Source organism: Lactuca serriola, chromosome 2 (assembly GCF_051521515.1).
Source record: "Lactuca serriola cultivar US96UC23 chromosome 2, Lser_US96UC23_V15, whole genome shotgun sequence".
Taxonomy (NCBI): Eukaryota; Viridiplantae; Streptophyta; class Magnoliopsida; order Asterales; family Asteraceae; genus Lactuca; species Lactuca serriola.
In genome coordinates, this window is record NC_136409.1 from 213414403 (window position 1) to 213433083 (window position 18681).

General features: G+C 32.1%; 2 protein-coding genes and 1 non-coding gene across 3 annotated transcripts; 2 read left to right on the plus strand and 1 right to left on the minus strand.

Annotated features, from left to right (window-relative positions):
- The first annotated feature begins 5399 nt into the window (after positions 1 to 5399).
- Positions 5400 to 8399, plus strand: LOC145088434 (Pentatricopeptide repeat (PPR) superfamily protein). The gene has a single exon (XM_079026790.1). The coding sequence runs from the start codon at positions 5536 to 5538 to the stop codon at positions 8233 to 8235; it is 2700 nt and encodes an 899-aa protein (XP_078882916.1). The 5' UTR covers positions 5400 to 5535; the 3' UTR covers positions 8236 to 8399.
- Positions 8400 to 8546: 147 nt separating this feature from the next.
- TRNAC-GCA (transfer RNA cysteine (anticodon GCA)) lies at positions 8547 to 8618 on the minus strand. Its single transcript has one exon. It is a non-coding gene; the product is annotated as a tRNA-Cys (tRNA).
- A 5520-nt stretch (positions 8619 to 14138) lies between these two features.
- Positions 14139 to 16376, plus strand: LOC145088435 (THO complex subunit 4B-like). The gene is made up of 5 exons (XM_079026792.1): positions 14139 to 14487; positions 14755 to 14862; positions 15558 to 15626; positions 15719 to 15903; positions 15977 to 16376. Exons 1-5 carry the CDS (start codon positions 14284 to 14286, stop codon positions 16164 to 16166), a joined length of 756 nt encoding a protein of 251 aa, XP_078882918.1. The 5' UTR covers positions 14139 to 14283; the 3' UTR covers positions 16167 to 16376.
- The last annotated feature ends 2305 nt before the right edge of the window (positions 16377 to 18681 follow it).

An 18681-nucleotide genomic window follows, 5' to 3' on the forward strand; every position in this document is an offset into this window, starting at 1 on the left:
GAGCTTTTTAGATTGGAGAACTTCAGGATTACCGTGAATTAACCGGAAAAAACATGTATTTTTTAATCCGATTACATAGAAGTTGGCTCGATCAACTTCTTATTTCATCCATTTGGATACACATTAACTAATCTCTTCCTTATACTCCATTTTTTTCCCTTATACTCCATTCTTTTACTTTTGATTTGTAAGATTCCGTTTTTGTAGATAGAAATGGAGAAAGAATCGGTACGTCCTAATGCTTGGTGTGAGGTGAGTACAAGAACCCTAAGTTCAGGCAGTACGCATTTGTTTGGTCTGTATTATATGTAATTGCTGATACAATCATAAAATAGTTAAACTTCCTACTTTTAGATTGCTAAATTTTATTCCTTTGCTAGGTTCAAGTCATGGAGAATCAAGTTTGCTAATTTGTTATGATCATCTGTTCCTACGTTCTTCTTGACCATCAACTTCCCAATCGTCGACGAACATACCTAATTTGGTCAACATCGTCTCATACAATTGAGCTATTCCAATTAGTTTAAATAGACGATTTTGTGAAGAATTTCATTGAGACATGGTACGTCTTCATTGCTTGTCGCCTACTATTCTTTTCGGTTTATTGTTTGATTTTGAAGCCCTAATATTTCTTTTTCACATAAATCATTTTTTATTCCTAATTTTTGTTGTTACAAGGTCTCGATATTGACCTTACCTCATGTTTTTGTGCTTTTAGTCCCTTGTGGGCAAGTCATCGGCTTCAATGTATTATAGATGAAGATCGACAGTTTGAAACTATAGGAATCATTAATTTATTTTTTGGTTTTTGATTTTCTATTGATTTGTGTTTCTACCTTTTTAGATTTGATTTTTGTATTTTGATTTCCTAGCTTCGACGGAGGAAAAGGATTGTCCTTTTACAGGGGATTGTATTTTGTTGATAACATTATCAATCATGTTTTCTTAGGTTTTATAAAAAGATGAATAAGATACTAAAAAAACTAAATGTCTCCTCTACTCCATTTATTACGTTTTTAATCATATTAGATCCCATAGTATGTTCTAAACAGGATGGTCATGAGGAATCAAGGACCATAATTAAGGTTGTTGCTATAACAGGTAATTCCAATTCTCTCTTATTTTGGTTTTGTTCTTATTTATATTTATATGATGGCTAAGTTCTTACTTCTTATATAAATAAAGATATCAAACTTTTTAATCAGATGTACATTTTTAATTAAATGTTACCCGATTATATTAAACAATAAAATAATGGATTTTTGGACGAATTGTTTAGTTAACTCGCATTAATCTGTATATTGAAAGATGTATCAACTAATTTGTTTGTCATCTGTACTACCTTGAAATTCAGAAAATACATTTATTTTATACTTTTCTTTTTATTTACAATATTTTTTTTTTATTTTTTTGGTTGTGGTTCTCTAAATAAAAGTGGATAATTCTAATAAACTAAATAATAATACTTTTTCCTTCTATTTCTTGGTTGGTTGTTTTAGTTATTTACAATATGTTTTGAAATTCGTTTGATGGTTGTATTCAAATGAATTTTTGTTATGATGTTTATTCAGTTGAATAATCAATTTTATAGAAAAAAATTGCGCTTAAGTTTTGAATGTATCGAAAAATAATCAAATATATTTCTACTTTTAATAAGCATTTAAACATAAGTAATATTTGTTTAAGTTATGGGTTTCCTTTTACTTATAAGACTCCAAAATCACTTACTTTTTAACATTATTATTTTACAAAATGACATATTCATTTTGCAAAATATTAGCATTTTTACACTGTCATTTCAAAAACTATGTTGGAACACGTAACAGGGACCAAATATTTGGTTCTAATATTACTTATAATAATAATAATTGTCATGGCCTATCCATCAAGCATGACAACATATAGAGTTAGTAAACATTATTTGTCTTTATGTTTGTGAAAGAAAGTATGATTATTGTTAATGATGTCAAGTTTAACAGATGTTATATTGTTTATATTCTCAGGGAAGTATGATTCAATATACCAGAGATAATCCACCTCCTTACACTGTCGAAAAGAGCACCGTTGAAATTCCATTTCCAAATGGAAAAAATCTATAACGAATGCATCTCTACATGTACACAATGACATTTGTGATCTCGACCACATCTCAAAATCATCTTCAACAAAACTTCCGAAAAGATCCATGGTTGATGAAAAGGAAAAGAGTTTTTCAATGAAAAAAAAGTAAAAATGAATCGGTTTTAAGAATGAGAAACAATGATTTCTTTTAATATGATTTTAATTGTCGGCATATCCTATGTTTTTTAATCTAATACTATTTGGTTAGATTCTTTTTTACTTTGGTATATTTTTCCATTTTCCATTTTTTCTTATAATTATGTATTTGTCTATTTATGAACTATAATATGAGATTAGAAGCTTAATTGATGTCCTAAAATATGACAAATTGGAGTAGACTAGAGATATTCAACAACCTTTATCTATACTACTAAGCATGCAACAAATATATAAATCATTTTTTCTTCTATTTTATATGCGGTTAATATCTTATATTTGTCGTGTTTTATTGTTTTCATAGGATTATTATATGAAATTAGTGGTAACTAAGGATCTAAACAACATTTTTAATAGAAAGGAGGAAACAAGCGAAATAAGCAAAAATAGCTTTATAACGCAAAAATGTGTGATTTTCATGTACAGGTACTATTATCAATCAAAGATAATTTGCTTCATTAAGTTTAGCTTTCAATATTTTGAATTTTCGTTTCAAATAATATATATATATATATATATATATATATATATATATATATATATATATATTAAATAATCATTATAAAAATCTAAACGAAACTCGTATCTTATTAGTTTAATAACTTTTTAGAGTTTTAAGATATTAATCATTTAGCTATTTTCCATTCTTCTTTTTTCCTCCCAACTCCTATCATTAAAATTGATGATTACTAGACTACAGATTTTGTGCATAACCAATTCTTACACTTGGAACAACAGATTTTGTTAAATGGGAAGATAACTAGACTACATTAACAAAGGATGGCGGTCATGCAACTCAATTTGAGCACACTATTTTGATCACAAAAACTGGTGTAGAAATTGACAAAATGTTGAAGCTTTTTACATAATTTTTGCACATAATAACATAAAAACTCAAAGAGAGGTTTCAATATTTGTTTATTTTAGTGATTTTACGTTAATATAGTGACTAATTACAAAAGTTATAGCATTGTACTATGAAAATACATTTTTGTAATTGTTATCTTTTACTTTTGGTTATCCAAATTATAGCAATGTACTTTCAAAGTACAATGCTATAATTAGGAATCTATCATTTGGCAATGTACTTTCAAACAAGTCATCCGAAATTTAATGTTCTATAATTAGGTTTGTCCTAAAATGTTAGGGAAGATAAAACAATGTGAATATTATTTCTTAGTTTTTATAGATTTACATGTATTTGAACTTTGTTATTTATTTTTTATACTAAGTCATTTATCATTTATTATTGTTAATTTAAGTAATCAACCCTGTGTATTACACGGGTTTTAACCTAGTGTAATAATAAATTGATATCAAATTCATTAATACAGACCTTCCTTCTAATTTTAAAATTCCCAAATTAGTTTAATGACATAGTTTACTACAATTCGTTGATTAGTACATATGACATGGTAAAATTCAATTTAACTTTGATTTTATGTTATATACAAACAAGATCACGAGCAATTAGTTTAAATGACATAATTTAGTACAAATCTTATATCTTATATCATATATAAGCATATTAGTCATCTCTTGAATTTTAAGAGGTGCAAGATACAAAACTTTTTGTACAAATCAATTTTTCATAACAAAACCATTAATACTTACCAAAACATTGAAGACTTGAATTAAGGAAGGCTATTAAAAAATTAATTTGGAGCACAAGTAAAAATATTAAATTCATCTTTATATATATTTCTTAAACTAGATACAGATAACAATTAATTTACATCAAATGTATAAACATATAATATAAATATAAGTTCTAAACATAAATATTGTAATTAAAAGTGGTAAATTTTCTTATTACATAATAACTAATAGCAAAATCTAATAATTATTTTCCCGTAAGAAAACTATTCGCCAAAAAACTATTTATCGGCCGCTGCTTTGCGCGGGCACACATCTAGTTATATCAAGTTATAACATGTTTATTTTTTAATATTTAAGAGTTGTAAACTATCTTAATGGTTTAATATTAACATGTTTTTTTAATTTGGCTTTACTTTTAATTACTTCATTGCTCTGAATAGAAATAAACTATTAGCGTTATAGATACATGAAATGGAAGAAAAAAAAATTAAGCATTATTTTACAAACCTTAATGTCCCATTTGTTGTATTTAAAAAAAAAGATATTGAGTAAAATAATCATAAATAAGATTTTTAAAGAGAATAATTATTTTTTCGGTTTTTGATAAATAATCACTTACTCCCAAATGTCATATTTCGGATCTAATCTTCAAATTCCGGAGTTCATTTTTGTTTTATTTCCAAAGAAATATGTTTACTTAAGTCCGAAATACACATTTCGAAGTGTTTAACGTCACAACTTTTCAATATAATATATGATTTCATGTCCTAATATTGTATAGTTTACATTTATTATATGTGTTTAGTTTTTTATTATATTTAAGAAAAAAAAATGAAATTTTTGCTTGAAATTCTAAAACTGTTCATCGGATTTCAGATTTATTCTTAAAATTTCGGAGTTTTGAAGACAACCAATGTTCATTTATTGACAGTTGTATGTTGCATTGTCGAAAGTTAACAACAAAGATTGATTAAAATTTTTATTTTTAAACAATGTCACTAAACTTAACAATATAACATCTAATGTCGTATTCAAATAAGTCTTTAGAAATTTATGATTCGTAACATTTTTTTAAAATATGTCAATAGTTTTCTTTTATTAATATAGATTGAAGTTTTTACTTACTACATAGGGGTGAGCAACTGAGCATTTAAACCGAATCGGATATGTCCAATTCTTGGACCGGACCGATTTGGTAGAAATTGGTGGACCTTGGACCGGACCAGTTGAAACCAATCCAGGTTTTTCGATTCATATAGTTGTTGGACCGGTACAACTTTAAGTGCATATAATACAACTCTTGAAACCTACCGAAGTTAGTTTATCTATTACGACTGTGGAGATTAGTATTTAGACCGAACCGAACCGATTTTACAGAATTGATGGACCTTTGACAGTTAGACCGAACATGTTGAGACCGGTTCACATCCCGTCCGGATCCTATTCTTAACCCGGTCCAAGGGTCCAAAAACACCTAAACAACCTTCATTAACATATATCCGTTAATGGATTTTAACGGAAAAGATGATCCTTACTTGAGTCCGGCGCCGTCAAACGCCATGGTCAACGCATATGTAGTTCTTTGTAATGCTTTATTCTCGCTAGTAAAATCTAGCATGTTTTATTGCCATCGTCGTCCATGACACTCGAACCAGAAGGATGAAACGAAGCCATCTCTTGCACGCCTTCAATCATAATCAGCAACTACGAAGATCCCTTGATTTCCTCTCTAGAACTTTTTCTACTTTTCCTTCACAATTACCCTCAAACAATTGTAACCATCACCACCATCTAATCACCCTCATCTCTACCAGTAAAACCCTAAAACATCTTTTTCAAATCCACACGCAATTAATAGTCTCAGGTTTCACGCAAGACAATTTCACAAACAGCCGTCTCATTGAATCTTACACTTTATTCAAAAAAATCAATCTTGCTCGATTAGTTTTCAATGTTACACCAAACCCAAGTGCTGTCTTATGGAATTCGATGATTAAAGCTCATATAAGATCAATGCAAAATCAAGAAGCAATCGTTATGTACAATAAAATGACAAACAAGGATTATTTTGAAGTACAACCAGACAAGTATACTTACACATTTGTACTGAAAGCTTGTACTCAGCTTTTGGATATTGAAAAGGGAGTTTCGCTTCACGAAGAGATCGTTAAGAAAGGATTGGAGTCTGATGTTTTCATCGGCACTGGACTTATCGATATGTACTGTAAATGTGGGCATTTGGTTCACGCACGTGAAGTGTTTGATAAAATACCTAAGAAAGACATAGTGGTCTGGAATGCGATGGTAGCTGGGTTATCACAAAGTACGGATTTTACTCAGGCAATTGAAATTTTCCAGAGTATGCAGCTGCGAGATGGAGTGGAGCCAAATAGCGTTACCCTGTTGAATTTGTTTCCAGCAATTCATAAGATCTCTAGCGTTAGATTCTGCAAATGTATTCATGGATATGTAACTAAAAGAAAATTTCCAAACACTGTTATGAACGGATTGATCGATGTCTACTCCAAGTGCAAAAGAACAGACATCGCCTTCCAGATATTTAACCTAATGCAAGAACCAGATGACGTTTCATGGGGTACACTAATGGCAGGATTTTCACATAACGGGTGTCACTACGAAGTCCTGGAATTATTCGATCAAATGAAGAACAATCATCTAAACATAAATACCGTATCAGTAGTAAGCGCTTTATCAGCAGCTGGTGAAACAAAAGATTTAGAAAAAGGAAAAATAATCCACGAATGTGTGAAGAAGAACAAATTTGATTTCGATATCCGTGTATCCACTCCTCTCATCACAATGTACGCAAAGTGTGGTGAGTTAAAAAAGGCTCGAGATTTATTCAGCAACCTTTCTGGAAAAGATATGGTTGCTTGGTCTGCAGTGATTGCAGCTTTTACCCAATCTGGTTACCATGAAGAAGCCCTTTCTTTATTTCGTGATATGCAGTTTGATTTTAAACCAAGTATGGTAACCATAGTTGGTGTTCTTCCATCTTGTGGAGAGTTATCATCCAAGAAACTAGGAAAGAGTCTCCATAGCTACACCATTAAACACAATATCGATTCAGACACTTCAATAGAAACTTCCCTAGTTGCAATGTATGCTAAATGTGACGATTTTAATTCAGCAATCACTGTTTTTGAGAGAATGTTGCATAAAGAAGTAGTGGCATGGAATGCTTTGATCAATCGATATGCACAGATTGGTGAGACTGATCTTGCAGTCAATATGTTTTGCAGATTACAGTCATCATCAGATGTGCATCCGGATAGTGGGACCATGGTGGGTGTGGTTTTGGTGGCAGCCTTTTTAGGTGATATAAATCTTGGAAGTAACATTCATGGGTTAGTTATGAAATATGGATTTGAATCAGATTGTCATGTTAATAATGCTCTTATAGACATGTATGCCAAAAGTCAAAGCCTTGTATCAGCTGAATTGTTGTTCTGTATGACAAAAATTAAAGATCGGGTATTGTGGAATGTAATGATTGGAGCATATATGCGACATGGGTATTTTCAAGAATCCATTTTTACATTTTGCCAAATGAAATCAGAAGGTTTTAAGCCTAGTGTAGTCACATTTGTAAGCATACTTCCTGTAGTATCCAGTTTGGCAGCCATTAAAGAAGGTGCATCTTTGCATGCTGACATCATTCGTACAGGGTTTCTTTCTCATACACCTGTCATGAACAGTCTTATTGACATGTACTCAAAATGTGGGCGTGTTGATTACTCAGAGATTGTTTTTGATGAAATCAAGAATAAAGATACGGTTTCTTGGAATGTAATGCTGGCAGGATACGCGATAAATGGACATGGGGATCTTGCGTTTGGTTTCTTTTTGTTTATGGAAAATAATAATGTCGAAATCGACCCTGTGTCTTTTCTCAGCGTGTTGTCGGGTTGTAGACATGCGGGGTTAGTTGAGGAGGGCAAAAAGGTCTTTTGTTCGATGAAGGAAAAACATGGTATTGAGCCGAAGTTGGAACATTATGCTTGTATGGTGGATTTGTTGGGAAGGGCGGGGTTGTTTGATGAGACTTTGGGGTTAATTAAGTCGATGCCTATGGAAGCTGATGCTGGAGTTTGGGGGGGTTTATTGGGTGCATGTCAGATGCATTGTAATGTGGAGGTAGCTGAGTTGGCATTGGAGAATCTTGTGAAATTAGAGCCGAGAAATCAAGCTCATTATGTTGTGTTATCAGGGATTTATGCAGAATCTGGGAGATGGGGGGATGCTAGAAATTTGAGGATGAAGATGATTGAAATGGGGATTAAGAAGACTCCGGGGTGTAGTTGGGTTAATGAAAACCAGGTTCAATTTAATCAGTAGTCAACTTTTATTGTTATCCAACTGATGCTATTGGTGAAAAAGTTTTGTGGATATGTGACTGCATATAACTGACGAATATTCAAGACTTTATTTTCTATTCTAACGATGGGTCATATATATAAGAGGCTGTAAATTAATGTTTATAATCAAGAGATTAGAATAAATTAGAGGAATATGTTTTTGTTTCTATATTAACGATATATACTGTAATAAATAAAATAGTATAAGTTCTGAAATGGTTTATGTAACGTTTTTAGTTTCCGTAAGCAGGAAATAACGGTTGTTTTGGGATACGAGGAGTACTAAAAACGAGGGCCCAACCGGGTTCGAACCGGTGACCTCTTGATCTGCAGTCAAATGCTCTACCACTGAGCTATGGACCCGTTTTGATGATTATTCAATCATTGTATTATATTAACATTTAAAATTCGAAAAAAGAAGACTAAAAGATCGAGCTAGAGCGCTTTGAAAATGATTTTTATAAGAAAATATTACTTATTTTACATGTATCCAACCTACATAAAATTTGTACATACCTTAAAAGAAATAACCTATCTAAATATTATTTTAACTCAAATCGGTTATCTTATAGTGTAATTTTTTTCCCCATCATGATGGTGTTTCAACAATTATTTAGTTAGTTGAAGATATCTCGTGATTGATGACTGATAACTAACGAGCAGAGAAATAGCACAAATTAGAGCCAGAATTACGTTTGTTTGATAGAAATGATATACCTAAAATAATAAAACATATAAATCATCTCGGAATGTCATGAAAACAAGTTGATGTAACAATTCATTGGGAAATATACATTGTTGTAACAAAATAACAATATTTAACAATATTTAAGTTGAAATTATGTTCCTACATTGTTTGATGTATCAATGATTTTTCAATGTCATTTGCGCATGTTTCCATGGATTGTCATACATTGGGGGAGGGGATGAAGATTAGATGGAATAATTGGGTTCCTGTCAAGTTGAACATTCTCTTATGGTGTATCAGACTGGGGAGCATTCCGACGAAGGAACTACTGTCGGCTAGGGGCATTGAGGTGGAGTTTATTACTTTTTTAGTTGTTTGGATTGCGTTGAGATGCTTGTGCATGTTTTTTAGATTGTCCCTATGTGGTCGAGTTTTGGGTTCGAGTCGTGTTTTGTAGGGGTTAGAGCTTCCGACTCCCTTTACTCTTCATTCTCTTATTACTAGAACAATTTAGTTTGACATTTTCTTTATCATATACTTTAAAACTCAACAAATAAGCATTTTCTTTATCATCATAAACTTCAAAAGTCAACAAATAAAAATAAGCATTTGAATGGATTTTCATCAACGAACCAAATATAAAACACTTGAATCTATGTTGAAACGATATGAGATAAATAATTAAACCATCAACTTCGAATCTATATTGATCAAAGGTGAGCCACCATTGAAGAAACTTAAATTACATTAAAAGTTCCATAACTTCATAATTAATCAAATATGTCACTTAAATAGATTCGACATTGACCACTAGAATCCATTCCCAACAACATTCAATCCCTAGAAAACTAATAATTTTAAGTGTGATGGATCATTTTGATGATCCACCATTAAATGGATTCAAAAATTCAAATAAAAATCTACTCTAATAAATGAAGTTTTTTTTTTTTTTGTCACTTGTTATACGCTCATTCAATTTACCAAATGTTATTTTCTAGTTATTTTGAATTAATTTTTTTCATATGTCATTTTATGCGTTTTACTATTTTATTAAATTTCATATAATATTTTAATGTAATAATAAATGAATATCAATTTCATTAATCAACTTACCATTTAATTTCAAAAATCTCAAAATTAAAGCTAATTAGTTTCTTTTGTTTATTTATTTAAATTGTTTGTTTAAATTTAATAGATAAAAATATTTCCTTTATAAATTTTTCTTATTTTCTTATAAATTCAAAGTTCTCAAATATTTTGACTTTTTACATAAGTCTCACAACTAGTATTTAAGAGACAAATAGATTAACCTTAAGTTTTTCTCAAAGTGAATTTGAAGTTAAAAACTAAAAGAAATTATTATAGCTATTCTAAAATAGATTTTTCCATTTTAATTGAATTTCTCGGCCTTTTCTTTCCTATAAATGTACAAATAAATAAAAAAAGTAAATCTAAGGCTTAAGCTCAAGTCTTCAAAAGTTATCTTACTTTGACAAGATTATTCTCTCCACTAAGGTGTTGTTTGTTTTTTCGAAGCGAAATTCATAAAGTCTGCGGACCACCTCTGCAATCCTCTGTAGCAGAAGAGGTGGAACAAACGGTTGCAGCCTATAATAAGAAGCATGTTTGTTTTTTAACATCTGCAGACTGCTGCAGTAAAATGAAATTTAAATAAAATAATTTTATAAACTGAAAATAGTTCTCGACACCGAAATTTAATAATTCTAGTTTTAAAACATTGAAATAATAGTAAAAAGAACATGTAAAAAAACAAAAATATAAAACTTTTTTTAAAAAAAAAACTTAAAAAAATGTAAAAGAAGCTAATAGTTTTATTCTAGAAAAAAAAAAACTAATTTTAAAAAACATTAAAAAAGAAAATAATAAAAAATTAAGAAAGTATTGCAAACATTGTCTACAAAGTTTGTAAAAAATTATACACGTTAAAAAGATGCAACTGAAATTGAAAATATTATAAATAAAACGGTAAAAAAATTAAAAAAATCATGCTAAAAAAAATCATGGATATTATAAAAATAAATTGTGTCACATCAGTAAATAAAAATTTAAGAAAATCAAAGTTTTAAAAAAAAAATTAAAAAAAAAGTTATACAAAAATTCTTAAAAAAACACTTAGAAAAAACGAAAGTTGAAGAGGTTAGAAGAGGCAAGTCAAGTGTTGCGCCACGCAGCACACGCGCAGAGGTTTTGTAGTCTGAAGTCTTCTAAAAAACAAACTGATGCGAGAGGGAAAGTGTTGCGCCGCGCAGCAATAAGTGGTTTGAAGAGGTTTTTATAGAAAAACAAACAACACCTAAGTCTATTTGCAGATTGTACCTCAACCGGAGTTTTCTTTAACATTTTTTATCTCTATCAGAATAGGTTTATGACCATTTAGACCTAAAACTTAAATATCATGGGCAGTATGGTAATCCTTTTAAACAATGTTTTAAAAACTGGTTTTTTTGTTGAACCGGTATAGTGACCGGGTCGCGTTTAACCGGTTCCACTGGCGGGTCAATCGGTCTCTATAATTTTCATATTTTTTCCTGTTTTCCTATACATACATATATAAATAATGAATTTGACGTTTAAAAGTTCAAACTTTAAAAATGTACATACAAATAAGTTGTAGATCACTCAAAATACCTTAAAAACTTTACAACATTTATCATATGTTTTTATTTAGAGAAAAATATAGAGATTTGAAAAAATTCACCAAAGTTTATTATGAAAATGATTTTTTTCCATGTGTTTTTATTTGTTTTAACCGGTATATTTTGACCGGCTCAACCGGGTTTTTCTAAAAACCGGTCGGTTCAATCTGGTTCAGAAATCGACATAAAACCGGTGATAGTTGAACCGTTCATTTTCTCGGTTCCCAATCCAACCGGTTCAACCGACCGGTTTAAACTGGTTTTTAAAACATTGCTTTTAAATAGGTTTTAAGTATAAAACACCAATGTTTTAAAAACCGGTTTTTTAGTTGAATCGGTATAGTGACCAGTTTGCGGTTCAACCGGTTCTACCGGCGGGTCAATCGGTCTCTATAAATTTCATATTTTTTTCTATTGTCCTATACATAAATACATATATAAATAATGAATTTGACGTTTAAAAGTTCAAACATTAAAAATATACATACAAATAAGTTGTAGATCACTCCAAATACATTAAAAACTTTATAACATTTATCATATGTTTTTATTTAGAGAAAAATATATAAATTTGAAAAAATTCACCAAAGTTTATTATGAAAATGGTTTTTTTCTATGTGTTTTTATTTGTTTTAACCGGTTCAACCAGTATATTTTGACTGGTTTAACCGGGTTTTCTAAAAACCGTCCGGTTCAATCCGGTTCAACAATCGACGTAAAACCGGTGATAGTTGAACCGCTCATTTCCCCGTTTCCCGGTCCAACTGGTAAACCGGTTTTTAAAACATTGTAAAACACGTTCAACAATAAGTCAAACTTATGGTCATCCTCTTACAAAAATGGTCCTCAAAGTTTTGTAGAAAAACAAGATTTAACAAACAAAAAAAAGACAATTGAGTTATTTTTATCATTTCACGTCAATTTAACAGCGAAATATGGATGGTAACAGTCCCCAAGGACCATTAGTAATCAAAACCAATTTTATGTGTGTTTCTGAAAGGGATAATGACTTAGGAGGGTAATAACGTTTCATGTTTGTCCATTTTAGGTCCCTAATGTATTTTTTTTTTGTGTATTACACCATTAAGGTTATTATAACCATTTACAAATAGTCCTTTTAACAGAAAAAAACCGGTAAAAGGGATTATTTCTAAACAATTATAACAACCTTAATAGTGTAATACACACAAAAAATACATTAAGGACCTACTATGGACAAACGGGAAACGTTATTACCCTCCAAAGTCATTATCCCCGTATGAAACTATAAACCCCTATAGTAAATTTTTACTTTTTAAATAAGAAACTTATAGGTCTTGGGGTTGGTAGTTTGGATGCTTTTAACCTCGGCCTTCTTTATTAATGGAAGTGGCGGTTTCTTAATGACAATGAAGCTCTTTGGGTTAAAATTGTCAAATTCCGTCATGGGGAAGGTGGTGGTTTTTCGGACGATTCGAGAATAGGAACTGGAGGGGGTGTTTGGCAAAAGATTGTAGGATCCATTAATCATCTTCATGAGAATGGTTGTATTCCTTCTAATTCCATGTATAGAGTGGTGGAGGATGGGACTTAAACGAGGTTCTAAAAGGATGTTTGGTGCTTGGATATTTCTCTTCAGGAGCGGTTCAGGATGCTCTTTTCTTTGGCCTTTAATCAAGATGCTCGAGTAAGTGAATAATGAGATTCGGGGGATGGAATTTTCATTGGCATCGGGGGATTAGAGGAGGGGCTGAATCGACCCAATTTGATTATCTTGTGGAACCGTTTTGTCCCTATTAAAATTAACATTTTTTTATGATGTGTGCTTTTGGATTGCATTCTGGTAAGAGCTAAACTGGTGGAAAGGGGGGTGGTGATAGATTCCTTATTGTGTCCCGTGTGTCATAATTCTCAAGAAAGTGTGAAGCATTTGTTGTTGTAGTTTTTGGTTGTTGATCAGGTTTGGAGTCGGGTTGGGCATTAGCTTCATTTGGACCTTCCTGTGTTTTCATCTATCCGTGATGTGGTTACAAATCCAATCCGACCTTAATTTGTTCTTCTCTCTAGCTCCTTGCTAGAGGTTTTGTTTTGCTAGAGGTTAACTGGATGATGTGGTTACAAAATCCAATCCAATTCAATCTAATCCAATCCAATCCAAACCATTATACTTTTTATTCTTTTTAATTTCAACAACTTTATATGAAATACACATATAAAAATAAATACTAAAAATCTTAAAAATATATATTCAAAATAATAAATACTAAAGATCTTAGGAGGGTAATAACGTTTCCTGTTTGTCCATTTTAGGTCCCTACGTATTTTTTTGTGTGTATTACACCATTAGGGTTATTTTATCTGTTTATAAATAGTCCTTTTAACAGGAAGAAACCGGTAAAAGGGATTATTTCTAAACAGTTATAACAACCTTAATGATGTAAGACACAAAAATAAACAGGAAACATTATTACCCTGATAAGTCATTATCCCGTTTCTGAAATAATAAGAGTGTACAATTACGATTACAGGGCGAAAGCGTTAAGCGTCCATAAAAAGCAGCCTCACATCAAAAGTTGAGCCAATCAAATACCTACCCGTGGTCTCTCATGCCTTGAAACCCTCCCTCCAAATTCCCCCCCAAACTCACCGTCCCTTCATAAACCCTAACGATCATATCACGAAATTTACACTTTCCTTGCCGAAAATGACGGGAGGTATCGACATGACACTCGATGATATAATCAAGAACAACAAGAAATCCGGAAAAGCTGATACCGATACTAGGTCCAGAGGCGGAGGTCGCGGCGGTGGCGGTGGCCGTGGTCTCGGTTCCGAATTCGGTCCCGGCCCCACCAGACGTGTTGACAACCGGGGTACGCCCCGTATGAGCCCGTACTTCGCTCCGCAGGTGGTGTTTTAGGGGTTTTCCGTGTATATCAAGATCATCTTTACCTTTTATTGTAATGTCTAGAATTCTACATGCTTTTATGAGCACAATGGGTAGTACTTAGGCCAAGATGATGATTACGGTGTGTCTGAAATGTGAGGCGCACTTAATAATTACGTATATATTGATGTATTTGTGTTTAATATTGTTGAGAAGGTAGAGATTATCATTCTTTGTGTCTAAGGAATATAGATGTGAGGCGGCTTAGGGTTACGGTTTTGATGGCAGGCTTTTCGTGTGCAAGAAACGCTTGTTAGAGGGCATTCCAATTCTGAATCTGGGACAAAGCTTTACATCTCGAACTTGGACGAAGGAGTTACTAACGAGGATATTAAGGTAATAAATCAAGAGCTACTTCAGTTGTATTTTGGTTGATACTTGTTGAAGAAACTTTATGTCTAATGAATATTATAGCACTTGAATGCTGTTGCATGCTGTATTCAAGATGTTCAGAGGGGTTTTTGAGTGATTGAACCTACTTAACTGTGGATTTTGTGTATTAGCAAATTGGAAAAAAGAGATTACAGTGTTTGGATATATTTGTGAGTACTTCATTTTTTTGTAGGTCAGATGTGATGTATGTGTGTATGTTGTGTGAAGTATATTTGTAAAGAAATAGCAACACATATATGGTAACATAACAAATTCCAAAATAGATATATAAATTCTCCCATCTATCGACTAAGATTTTATTGATTACATCATTATCCACCAGCATGACTTCTTGTAATAGAAATTTGATTGGTATATTTGTTCTTTCATATGTTAGTCATTTCAAATATGCATTTTTATTAGCCACATCTTTAGATTTGAATCTTAAGTTATACATGCATGCATAAGCACATAGATTTGAGTTATTTATAATTGTTTAGTGTCTCGATATATGGCTCTAACTTTTATGATGGATAGATTTACTTTTATTTACATGTAACTTTGTGAGTACAAAAATCCATTTGATTTATAACGTTGAAGTATCAAATTTCTATGGAAAATCAAGTGATGAGCATGATACTCATGTGGTCCATCTGCAGGTGCTGTTTTCAGAAGTTGGTGAGTTGAAAAGGTACTCGGTCCATTATGATAGAAGTGGAATATCAAAGGTATGTTAAAGTTTAATACCTTTGCAAATATGACTGTATTTGTATTTACTATTTACTAGGTTTTTAATTTTTTTATTTTTATGGAAAAACAGGGAACTGCAGAGGTGGTGTATATGCGCGAATCAGATGCAGTTGCAGCTATGAAGAGATATAACAATGTACAGCTTGATGGGAAACCCATGAGACTTGAACTGGTTGGATTGAACATTGTTACCCGTGTCCCCATGCCATCAGTGCAAAAGGTTATTTTGGGAAATCCCACTAATCCTTCTCCAAGGTTCGAATTCTCTTCTTCTATACTAGAGTAAATAACTAGTGGCATTGTAAATCTGAGACATTTCTTATGTTAGAATTGTTGGAAGAGGGCATTTTGACAGCTTTGGAGGTAGAATTGCTGGAAGAGGGCAAAGGCGTGGTGGTTTTGGTGGCGGTGGGAGGAGTGGAAGTGGGAGTAGCGGTGGGTCTCCAAAGATAGTGTCGGCTGAAGAGCTTGATGCTGATTTGGAGAGGTATCGTATGGAAGCAATGCGTATAAAGTAAGAAAGAAATGGTTGTTGAGTTGAGGGGTTTATATTTTTGTTGAAACTTGAAAACATCCAAAATTTTGTCATGTAGAGTGTGTAGACTCACTGTCACTGTTGAAAAGGTGGTAGATAGCAATTAGCATACAGTAATTTTGGTGGTTGGTTTCTGCATATGATTTTTGAGTTTTGAGATGATTAATTTGCTAGTGCAAGCTTCATTTCTTTAGCTAACTTTCTTACATTACATTATACATACCAATAGAAGGTGACAGTTCAATGCATGTCAAACACAGTATCTGATATAGTTAGAATGTTGTTGACCTGAAATAACCTTCAAGTCATTTTATGAGGATGATGACACACTGTTAGCACAGTCTATGACAGAATCTGAATAAGGGCTCAAATTTTTTATCTTTGCTGAGTTTGAATAATTGACAAACTGCAGTTATGTCCACCCAATGCCTTTAGTGTTTATTCACCAGACCAGAAGAAGTGATTTTTTGTGGGGATGTACAGTCCCTTTATTATCCAGCAATACTAATCAAGGTCTTAACCCCAACAAAACAACTTTGACTCATGTCGAGATACTGATGACAAATACCTTTTAGCCTAGATGTAAAGTAGGAAGAAAAAAAAAAACTCAGTGGTACCATCTATAGTTGTAGGAATAGAGTGAGGATTGTGCAGTGAGATTGAAAAGGAGGCTGATCCGAGACAACTTTCTCAAATCTCCATGAATGCATTGGATGGTGTGGCTGACTATCATACCATATATAAGGAAGGGTTGTTGAATGGATACATTGAAAAAAAAAATTAAACTAGACATTTAAAGCAAGCATAACTAACTTCATGGCCATTTCTTTTGCTTTAAATTTAGGCTTCAAATTGACAAAAAGGTAAATGGAAATAAGATTCAGTGTGACACTATGGTAGGAGGCTTTAATTTGAAGGCACAAACAGTGGAGTTCTAATTTTTATTCTTAATACCTTTAGGAGTATGCAATATATTCTCAATGGTTTACTTCTTTAGGGGTGTCGATCTCTTTTTATTTCATTAACCTTTCCATAGAGTTTCAATAACCATAAGGGAGTATAAGATCAGTAAGGCTCTAGAACAAGCAATGGAGCTTCCAATGATACTACTATATATCATATATGGTACACTTAAAGAGGAGGTACTTGAGCTATAGGTAATGCATTTTGACGACAAATTAAGATAAATTCATATTGGCCATCTCACTTGCACGATTTAACTCTTGTGTTCAAGATCTTGAAGAAACATTTCTTGTTTGCTAAGCTTAGCAAATGTGCTTTTTGTGTAACAAAATAGAGTATCTGGGGGATATTATTTCAAAGGAAGCAGTAACTATAGATCCTAGAAAGATAGAAACCATAGCATAATGGACATAACCTGCCAACGTTAAGCAACTAAGGGTTGTTATGGGCCTTATCATGTATTATTTTTTGTCAAAGGGGTATATATAGGAGCATCTCTAAGCCACTCACTCAGGTATTAAGTAAGGATGCTTTTTCTGGAATGAAGAAGTTGATTAAGCTTTTACAAGAATTAAAGAAAACCATGTTCCAACCACATGTATTGACGATACTTGACTTTGATTTATCATTCACTAACAAGGTTGATAAATCTTGACATGGAATATGTAATGTTTTAATGCAAAAGGGGACATCATATTGCCTTTATTAGCAAGGACCTTCCAGTAAGAAAACTATCATTATCAAACTATGGAAGGGAGTTGTTGGCAATTATACATGATGTCCACCTTCTGTTTAGACACCGTCATCAAGATTCATTAATGAAGTATGAAGTAGCTTATAGAGAATAAACTATCTACTCATTTTCAACAAAAATGAAAATGGATGTGTATTCTTTTGGCTTTTGATTATGAATTCCAATACAAGACTGGACTATAAAACAAAGTTGGTTATGGACTTTCATGTGTCACAAGTGGCAAAGTGATGCATATGGTATTTTTCACAATCTTTCATATTATGAAGGGATATGTTTTGAGACGTTCCCCATAAATGTAAGTGAGCATAATTGAGGATGCTTTTGGTTGTGTGAACCCAAGTGTTGAATTTCACCCTCTTATGTTTTCCAAGTGTGCAATGCTTGCAGAACTCTAGTTTCCCTTTGTTGTATGTTGTAACCTTCAAGAAGATCATGCTTGTTTAACCAAGTTGACAATGCCAGCCAGATCTTGATGGTATCTGTTTCAATGGATATATAGACATTTTATAGGTAAGATCCTTTTTCATGTATATGCCTTTCAATTTGAGCAAAACAGCAGTGCATTCATTCTTCTTCTCTTTCTTAGTTTGGCCGGTTTATCTGTTGCTTCTAAATTCATCTATAGATCATCATAGAAACGAGTATCTTGATCTAGCAGTGAAAGGTCATATTCACTGATGTCATTGTCAATTATCACCTTAATAGGCTTTGAAAGAGAAGTCAACTGAAACCTTGTAGGTTTAGAAGAAATCAATTAAAGTATTAAACCTTTGCGGGTTTC